This window comes from Talpa europaea (genome assembly GCF_964194135.1).
Source record: "Talpa europaea genome assembly, chromosome: 14".
Taxonomy (NCBI): Eukaryota; Metazoa; Chordata; class Mammalia; order Eulipotyphla; family Talpidae; genus Talpa; species Talpa europaea.
Window position 1 is genome coordinate 15,834,661 of NC_140082.1, and position 9,920 is coordinate 15,844,580.

The window sequence follows — 9,920 nt, forward strand, 5'->3', positions numbered from 1 at the left end:
ACCACAGGCTGCCATGCTACCCTGAAGCAAGATCCCTGGGAGTAGTCTCTTTTAGCCTGCCCATTTCATAGGTGAGGACACTGAGGCTGGGGGCTACCCAAGGCTGTGGCAAGTGCACCGCCCTTTAGAGAAGGCCCCTTAGAGAAGGGGTGTCTACCCAAGTGGGCATGAGAGCTGCCTGAATTGTAGCTCCCCGCTCCCAGCTCTCCCCTCCAGCCCAGCGCGCGCCCCCACCCCCCAGGCTCTTGCACAATGACTTGTACAATGCACAGGGAGTCCCAGGCCCAAGGCCACACAGCTGGCCCACAAAACCCAGGCTACTCCCAGCCCTCCCCAAGCTGGGACCTGAGAGGGAGTGGGCAGGTGTGGGGGTCGACTTGGCCTGCCTTGCATCAGCAGTTCCCCTAGCCCTCAGCCTGGCCTCCAGCTGCTGAACTCAAGGGCATGTGTTCTGCCCCCACCCATCCTGTCCTCACCCGCTCCTTGATGGTCCCAAGGCCTGGGGTTTTCTGTCCTTGAGAGGGAAGCCAGGGACAAAGTGGCCTTGGTCTGGGGCAGCTCTCCTAGGCCCAGGTGGCCTCTTCGGCAGCAGCCCCCTGGCTCTCTTTCTGTCCCTGGGGCCCTTCTGCTTTCCTGCTTTCCCCCAGCAGGGAGGGGAGGGTGCTTTCCCGGCTCCCTTCATATCTCCTTTCCCAGCCCCATCCTGGCCTTCTAGCTGTCTCTGCGCCCAAAACACCTGCTGTGGCTCGGGCAGCTCCCTCTCCCATCGGCTGCCCTTTTCTTCCCCAGCTCTGTCGAGGACTCTGCCAGCCCACTTGAAACCATCAGGCTCCCTTTGTGGCCCACTTCCTGGTGAGCTCTGGCCCTACCCGGAGTGACTCTGGGCCCTGGACCCATCTCTCCAGGCCTCGGATACCCACTGTGGACTGCAGCTGGTCAGGTCTCCGGGAGGTGAAGTGTGTAAGTCTCTTGGGAAGCACCAAACACAGTGACTCTGTTAGCATCCCCTGACGGGGAGGCGTGCTTCACACGTCTGTTTCTGGAGGTCTTGTGATCTGCATTCACATCAATGTGGTACTCTGGGGTCAGAACGCTGGAAAGAATCTCCACTGACGTGTCCACAGCCTGGGTCTGGAGCTGCTTCTATGCCAGTCCATCCCCTTTAGGGACATTCTTGGGAATGCAGCCCCCAGTACCCCCAAACTTATATTCACTGGGTTCAGCCAGGTCGTGGGGATGGATGCCCTCAAAGAGGCAGGTGCCTGTGGGGAGAGGAGACTCCAGGTCTAGTGCGCTGGCTCCTGGAGGCCTCCTCTGTTCCCCTGCTGGGTGCTTGGCCCTGAGCCACCCTTGGTGCATGCAGAGAAGAGGGGGTGAGGTGAGAGGGGTCCCTCTGCTGGAGCACACTCCACACCAGGCACCTGGTCACATCTTCCCTCCCTAAATCCTGACTGTCACAGGGGAGCTGTGTGCCCCTCACCTTACTGACCTCGGTTTCGCCACCTGCAGGATGGGTACAAGTCTCCACTCACCCAGAGGCACGTTGCTTCCAGGCGTTATCTGTTGCCACATCCCATGGGAACGTCTGCATGGGTTTTCCCCAAGTTTGGAAAGGCCGGGATGTCATGACTTAAGGAGAGAGCCACACCATGTGTATGAAGATCCTCCAAGAGCCCTGAGGGCCCCGCGGGGCAGGAGCTCAACACCAAGGGCATAGCTGGCACTAACTCTATGCAGCAAGCCCCAGGGTGCACTTGATGGTGCACTGCAGCATCTACGACCAGCCACTGTTTACCTCTCCTTCCCACGCACCAGGGGACGCACCTGGCCTGCACCTGGCCTGCACCTCCAGGAGCCAGCTGGCAGTCCTACCTTCCTCGCAGCTCGCCCCCGAGTGCCCGGGGCAGCACCTCCACTCTCGAGCAGTCACCGTCTTGTACACCACCTTGTATGTGGGTCTCACCACGGTTCTGTAGCTGAAAGAGTGCCCAGGGGGCCCGGCTCAGACAGGGTCTTCCACACCCTCTCCCACTGTCCATGAGAACAAACCCAGGGCCTCCGGGGCCTCTACCACCTCCAGGGCCCCAGGGAGCGTCTCTCTTACATGTGAGGACCCGGCTCTTCCACTCCCTCCCATCCTCCCAGTGGGGGGATCTGGATACCATCTGGGCAGGTAGCCCCTTAAGACAGCCCTGTAAGGCCTGTCCCCAACAACGAACACTCACCGAGAAGGCACATGGGTGGACGGTGGACTCCCTCCCCCAGGAAGCTCAAGAGCACAAGGGGAGGTGCTGAGTGGGCAGAGGGTAAGGTTCCCTTTGCCTCACTCACCCCTGGGGTCCCAGCATTCCTTTCCCCGTTCCTGATGCAATCCCACCCCAGGCCTTTGCTCAAGCTGTGTCTCAACCTGGAATGTCATTAGCTCCCTCTCTACCACCGGCTCACTTACCTGTTCCCTGGGCAGCTCATGGGCCAGGGGCAATTCTGCAGCACTCGCTGAAGGTAGGTACCATTCTGTACGTGGCATGAGATCGTGCGGGTCACTATGTACGAGCACCAGTTTCTGAAATAGATCCACAGAGAACGAGCTCGGGGGCCATGCATAAACCCTTGCCAAGGCCTCTGAGAGCACAGGAAGAGACCCGTGTTATCTCCAGGACCCCCTAAGTCTCCTGGCAGAGAGACTCCAGAGCTCTCAGAGCCCTTTGAGCCCCGATGGGAATCTCGGTGCTGCCTGTGCTGGTCTAGAGGGGATGGCCGTGCAGGGTGCTCTTGGGGGCTCCTGAAGGATGAGTTGCAGGGGGCAAGATGGGAACAGGGTGTCCTCCCTGAGGCTCCCTCTCCTCGACATCTCTTCTCTCCATCCTGACCATCCAGGTCACTACTGCCCCCTGCCTCCCGCCTGGACAACAGCAATGGCCCCTCCGCCTTGCCCCTCTGGCTCTCCCTGGAGAATGTCATCAAGTGGAAACCTAGCCTTGCCCTCCCCTGCCTAGCCCCATCCCCTGGGTCTCCAGGGCCACACGGGCCATGGATCTCTGACCTCCAGGACTTTGCTCATGCTGGGCCCCCGCCTGGAGCACCCATCCCCCTTCTCCCGAATGGACACCTCCTACCTTCAAAGTCCCACTGCACTGTCACGTCTCTCTTGTCCTGTCCCACCTCCATCCCGACCAGAGCAGAACGGAAGGTTCCCTACCCTGGATGTGCAGCCCTCTGTACAGCCGTCATGCGGAGCTAAGCTGCTGACACGTGTCAGCCCCTCCCTCTCCGGGCAGGCCAGAGGAGAGGCCCATCTTGTGTTCGTGTTCGTTCTGTGTGACAGCCGGGGTGCACAATTGATGTTCCAAACGTGGAGGACTGACTTGCCCAAATGTGACCTAATAATCACATTATGCTGCATGTATTGAGAACTTACTGTCTGCTAAAGGTATTTATATCATCTTCCCATGGTAGTACCCACCCTCCCCCAAAGCACACACACTTAATGGGGGAGGAAACTGAGGCCCAGAGAGAGGAAAAACAACTTCTCAGGTGACAGAGTTGGCGCATGGTAAAGTTGGATTTGAACCCAGGAAAGTGACTCCATCCCAGCGCCTCAGCACCCATCTCCTGGGCCATGGGTTACGGCTCTGTGGAGGTGCCAGCCTGGGAGCCTGCGGACCCTGGGCTAGAGGCCACAAAGGAAATTCTGGTGGGTTGGGGGACTCAGATTAAGAAGGGTCACCTGAAATGGCACCTCTCCCAGCTTGGCAAAAAATGCAGGGTCCATGACCCCATGCAGAGTTGAGGGCCGCTGAGCATCTGGAATGTTCCAGCCATCACAGAGGGGCTTGCCATCAGTGAAATCCAGCACCTGGGCTACTGCCTGCCCCTACCCCAGTCTACCTAAGGAGAAAGTCCTTGTCTGGGACCAGTTGATGAGCTTGCTCTGGGACCCCAAGGTCTAGCATTCTGTGTTGTGCGAGACTCTGATAAGCAGGAGGACACAGCCTAGCCAAAGGCACGGAGGTGGGGGAGCAGGGAGAAGGGATGTTTCTGTTCGGCCCTTTGAAGCGGCAGGAGCTCAACACAGCTCTTGGCCAGGTGTCCTAGGACAGAGGTGACAGGTGCTTATTGCAGCACAGGGGATAACACACAATGGGGAGTAGGCTAAACAGCAACACAAGACCTGAAAAACCAGATGCTGTGACAGAGCCCAAGGTGGAGATGTGCAGACCACCGAGCCTGGTTAAGGGAATAAAACATGCGCAAACTGAAAGCTAGAGAGCAGTTGCATTCCTACTAAAATAAGAAAAGGAGAGAAAACCAAATGACTATTTATATGTGTGTATTCACATCTACATACATGCAAGAGTGAGCCTGATTTAGGGGAAATCACCACTCACATCAGGGGCACCTCTGGGGGTGGGGAGGGGATTCCCTTCCCTTCCAGCTCCTGTGCTCACAGCACCTTGCTCATCACACCTGCTGCCAGGAGCTGTGCCCAGGGCCTCCCATGCACCCAGCCACAAGTTCCGCTTTACCCACGGAAGGCTGAGGCTCTGGGTTCCAGGATGTGCCCTCCTAGGCACCCATGGGAGCAGCACAGCATACCTGGAACTCAGGTCCAGGTGACCCGAAGCTAGCACTCAACTTCAGGCCGGAAATGTTTCTCCTAAAGAGCTGGTGGAAGTTTAAAAAGATTCATTTTTAAAAGATCTTCCCACACACACCCTTTAGAGTTTCTGGGCCTCTAGTGCTGCAGTTTTGAAACCGTCAGCGTTTTGTTTCAGGGAGAGGACATAACCTCTTTGGGAAACCGATGTCGTCGCAGATACTCACAAGAAAAAGGCATGAAACTTGGGGTATAAATTTAGGAGTCTCCCTGAAGCGTGAGGGACTTCCCCCACGCTGGCCCAGGAACTCTGAATGGGAGAAGGAGGGAGGGAGAAGGGGGCAGCCTGGGCAGAGGACAGTCAGAATCTCTGGATAAAGGAGGGGGTTCCTGGGCCCGGAATTCAGACTTGATGCCAGTGGACAGATGCACACACACACAGGCACATGCATGCAAATGTGTGCACACACATCACTATGCACATGGTGAGCACACATGCAGATGCACAGGCACACACGCATAGACACATGTGCTCACAGCTCCTGAACATGCATGCCCACGTGCCTGTACACACACACCCACATCAGCACACAAGCAAGCCAAGCAGATCACGTAGCGACAGAAATGACTGTCTTCCCTGCACCCCACACCTGCAGACGCAGGGCCCTGTGTCCTCGCACACACCCATGCACACACTTTGCCTCCCGAGCCCCTGGAGTAGGCGGTGGGAGGTGGGTCTGTGAGCGCTCACAATTGCCTGAGCTGCCTGCCCCCTCTTTATACCGGGGGCAAGGTAGAGAAGACAATTTCCCCCCCTTCCTTAATTAAATCTTTTCCATGTTGCTAGCTCATTTCCCACAAGCTGCAGTTTGTGTGAATCTCCTGCTTAGGAGACATGGAGCTGGCAGCCTACTAAGCAGACATTTTACACACTCGGGCCAGGTTCAAGGTCAGCACAGCTCTCCCTCTCCCTGAGGTCACCAATAACCACACCACTCCTCCCTGGCCCTGAAGACCCCAGCCCTCCTATCTCCAGGATAAGCCCCAGCTCCTCCACAGGGTCCCAGCCTGACTGCCACACCCTTGCCCTTCCGTCCACTTTCCGGGGGCAGCGGGACAGCTCTCTCTAAAGCACGGATTGAATGGTGCCACCACCTGCCTGGAGAGCACAGCCCACCACAGCTGCCACTGCCTGCAAGCCCTGTCCTGCACGCTGCCTGCCTCTCCCACACATTCATGCCTTCTCTCTTTGACCTTCTTCCCAGGTGCTGAATTCTCCCACAACCCAGATCTTTGCATAAGATATTCCCTCTGCATGGAAAGCCCTCCTCCTCCACCCCCACACCCTCAATACTCCCATTCATTCTTAGGGTCTCAGTCTTGAGGCCCCAGGCTGGCCAGGGCACTCCCAGGAGACCCCTCACACACTCACAGCTGTACCTCTTAGTTTCCTCTCAGGTAAGCTGGGGGAGGGCATTGGCAGGGACCAGTATAGGGCTCAGTCCCAGGCACTCAGGGAGGTCTGCTGAATGACTGAATGACCAAGACCTAACGGAGGCCCTGTGCCAAAGAGGCAGTACTAGAGTTTATTGAGGTGGGTGTTAATACCTGGAAGCCCCGCCTCTAACCCGCTACATCTGGGGGACTTCCTTTCCAGTGTCCTGATTGGTGACAAGCTGCTCCAGGCCCACCTCCTGTGGCATGGGCCATGGCAGGGGCTGGGAGGGGGTAGCACTTCTCTCCTGAGCCTGCCACTCTGCCCACTCAGCAACTCCTGGGCCCCCAAAGGCTGCAGGGAGGAGAGAAAACAGGCCAGACCAGCTTAGCTTGGCATCAGTCACCCCCACGAGGGCTCCCCCACCTGCCCTCTACCTCCTGCCATGAGGGGCCCAGGGGACTTTGTCTCCACAGGGCCCAGGGATGTGATCTGGAACAGTGATAAGGCCTAATTGCAGAAGGCAACCAAGGAGGCCAGGGGAGCCAAGGGCTGCACTGAAAAGGAGAGGAAAGACAGGAGGCGTACAGGGTGGGGGTGGGGTGACTAAAACCAGAACCCCACACTGGAGGTGATGTTTCCATCCTGACTCTCCTGCTCCCTAACTCAGTGACCTTACACAGGCCCTGATGCTCAGCGGGCCTCACTTTGTCCATCTACAGATGGGGATAGCAGAATCTCCTCGGGCACAATCTCCCAAAGCACACAGCTGCTAGTTCTTGTTCTTGGACTGTGACACTGGCCCCATACCAGGCCGCTGTGGCCCTGGGGCTTGGGAACACTGTCACAATGCCTTCTACACAAGGTCTTGACTATGAGACATTCAGAGGGCAAAACAGGTGCCAAGGTAAGTCACTTGCCCCGTTCACACATGTGGGTAGAGAGCTGGGACTTGAGCTCTGTGCAGAGGGCTGGGGAAGACGCCATCCATTTAGGAATGCTCCACTCTCCTTGGTGCTAGGAATGGTCCCAAGGATGCCAGAACTCCATGGGGAAGAAATCTGGGCCAGGATGCTGGTGACGGCTTCAACTCCAGAGTCACAGAGAGGTCGTTGAAAGAAATAGGATGCAGGCTGGAAGGGACTTCAGGGGGGCAGAAAGCCGCCCCAGCAGGAACTTGGGAGGCGGATAGGGGCAGTGGCAAGCCAAGGCAGCTCAGCACAGTCCCTGGGCACCCAGTTTCCGGGGGTCTCGAAGTCTTGCCACATTCCTGGGGCTGGGGGCAGCTCCTTGGATGCCTTCCCAGGCCTCCCCCTCCCCAGGCACAAAGCCTCTTTTCTGCGTCTGTCCCTTGGCTGCCAAAGGGTGCCTGAGGCTCCAGGCTGGAGGTGGAAGGAGGCTGATGGAGCATGACAGCCCCGTGTTGTATCCAACGATGCTGGGCTGGGGCCACAAGGAGAGGTTCTGGCAGCAGAAGACCACAGACTCCTGGAGTAGGGGTCCCCTTCCCCACCTAATGTTGGCAATAGCAGCAATGACCCTGTGAGAGTCAGGCACCAGTCCTTCCCATGGGGACTGTCCACCCTCAGAACAAGCTTGTGAGCAGGGCACAAGGAGAGGAAAGAGGGAAACGCAAAGAAACAGACCCAGGGATGTGACATGACCTGCCTGAGTGTGACCCACAGAGTCAAGAATACAACCCTGTTAGGAGCCAGAGCCCCTAACTCCAACCATGCCCTGCAAACCTTTTCCAGTCCCTCAAGCTGACAACCCCTCGCCTTCTTCCGGGCGTGGGGGGATGCTGGAAAAAAAGACACTGGAATGGGAAACTAGCTGGCGGGACTGAGGTTCCACTTTGCCTCTAGGCCTCAGTTTTGTTTGTAAACCAGAAACAACAGTGTTGTCCACGGGCATGCGTGAGGCTCAGAGCTGTGAGCCTTCTAGGAACAGATGGGGTACCAGTCCCCAGGGACATAAGTCACCGTCCTGTTCCCATAAGGAAGACCTGGGGGTGAAAAACATGTGCTGGGAGGCCCTGCCCTGGACTGGCTGGAGGACAGTCCGGGTCTTAAGTCTTCTCAGCCACCATCCTGAGTCTGACACAGGGAATTCCAATCAGAGACTTGGTCATCTTAGTATCTGGGGGCTAATATCCTGGGGGCTAACTTAGTATCTGATACTGGGGGCTAACATCCTGGGCAGGTCATCTTCCCTCACCGAGGCTCAGTTTTCTCCTTTGTGAAACGAAGACCACAAAAACGCATGTGTCTCTGGCAGTCAGGAAGATTCTGGAGGTGACAGAGGCAGGTAAAATGCCCAGCCCGGAAAACTATGGCCAGCAGGCAGCAGGTGATGGCTGTGACATCTGCCACTATTCCAGCCCTGTCTCAACTGCTCTTTTGGCATCCGTCGCCTCACTCCAGCCTTGTCTATGTCACCTGCTCTTGCTGGCCTAGCAGAGGCACGCTGGCCCCTGACCACAGGGAAGAGGCATTTCTGAAAAGAAGCAAAGAAATGAGGCCGCAGGGGGTGGGGGCCAGGCAGGCCTTTGAGTGGGATGAAAAGGCCTGGCTACTCTGCATTGTGTGCCTCAGACAACTGGGCTGGCCCTGCAGAGGGGACAACCAGGGGCGGGGTCTGGTTCAAACACGTCATCAAGGCCAGAAAGACAGATCAGACTCCCAGCTCTTCTATTAATAGTGCCTGAGCCTAGAAGCTTCTATTAACGGTCCCTGAGCACGTGAATTCCGAGACCTCAGTTTGTTCATCTGCTGAATGGGGCAGTGCTCCCCACCCCCTCGGTCCTGGCAGTGCTCCCCACTACAGAGTGCAGAAGGGGCCGCCTCCCGAGCAGGGGAGACGGTCCCCAGCGCCTGCACAGCCGGCGTCCCCCGCGCGCGCGCGCAGGAAGTCAGAGCGCTCCCTCCCGGCTCTGTCCAAAATGCCAGGTCCCTGGGGGCCAGCACTGACCCGCGGCCCCGAAGCCCCACCCCAGCCTTCCTCCTCGGAGGGAAATAAATAGCTGGGGTACTAAAAAAAAAAAAAAAAAAAAAGCCAGGAGCAGAGAAAAGGGAGGGGGATCCCCAAGAGTCAGCTGGGGGTGTCCTGGATCTTTTCCATGTTCAGAGAGAGGGGCGCTTTTGGGCTTTGGGGAGACGTCTTCGTTTTGCCCCTCCCCCCCTTTTCTGGGGTTCTAGGGGTGAAGTGGTGGGCGTTTCGCGGGCGTTGGGGGCTGCTGGCTCTGGACCCAGGGGCAGCGGACCCCTGCTCGCCAGGAGCCTCCGCCGGACAGCGGGGAGCGCAATGCGGGGCTGGCTCTGTGCGGGGGACAGGGTCCCCGTCCTCAGCCCGGACTCGCGCAGAGACCCGGCGGGCGGGTGTGGGGGGCACCTGGAGCCGGGTGTGGGGGGCACCTGGAGCCGGGTGCCGGGCCAGCCCCGGCGGCGGGCCGCAGAGGTGCTGGCGGGGGCCGTCCTTACCTGCGTCCGGAGAACGGGGCTCCCCCGACGCCCCACGCGGCGCCGCCCCCCGGGAGCAGGAGCGCGAGGCAGAGCAGCGCCCAGGCCCGCGGGCCGCCCATGCTGCGCCCGGGGCCCTCCGCGCGGCCCCCGGCGCCCGCCGCCCCCAGCCTGCCGTCCCCGCCCGCCCGCCCGCCCGCCAGTCGCCCCGGACGCGCGGCTCGCGGCTCCCGGAGCAGCGGCAGGAGGCGGGCGGGAGGCGGGCGCGGGGCGGGGGCGCGATCCGGCCTCGCCCGGCCCCGCGCGCGGCCCCCCGCCCTCTGCGCCGCCGCTGCCAACCCGGAAGGAGCCCCGGGGGGTCGGGCGCCCCCGCCAGGAGAAGAGCCAGGTGCCCGCACCTGAGCCCCACTCACGCCGCGGGGCCCTTCTG

At 59.1% G+C, this 9,920-nt stretch overlaps 1 protein-coding gene across 4 annotated transcripts in view; it reads right to left on the reverse strand.

Annotated features, from left to right (window-relative positions):
• Positions 1 to 9,612, reverse strand: part of EMID1 (EMI domain containing 1) — a gene marked incomplete at both ends in the record, with an annotated part of 37,110 nt that extends 27,498 nt beyond the window's left edge. For all 4 annotated transcript variants that reach the window (XM_084254224.1, XM_084254221.1, XM_084254222.1 and 1 more), the window contains 3 exons: positions 1,873 to 1,976; positions 2,450 to 2,563; positions 9,512 to 9,612. In XM_084254224.1, the coding sequence (XP_084110350.1) occupies positions 1,873 to 1,976; positions 2,450 to 2,563; positions 9,512 to 9,612 (319 nt within the window). The remainder of the gene's footprint in view (positions 1 to 1,872; positions 1,977 to 2,449; positions 2,564 to 9,511) is intronic.
• Between the last annotated feature and the right edge of the window lie 308 nt (positions 9,613 to 9,920).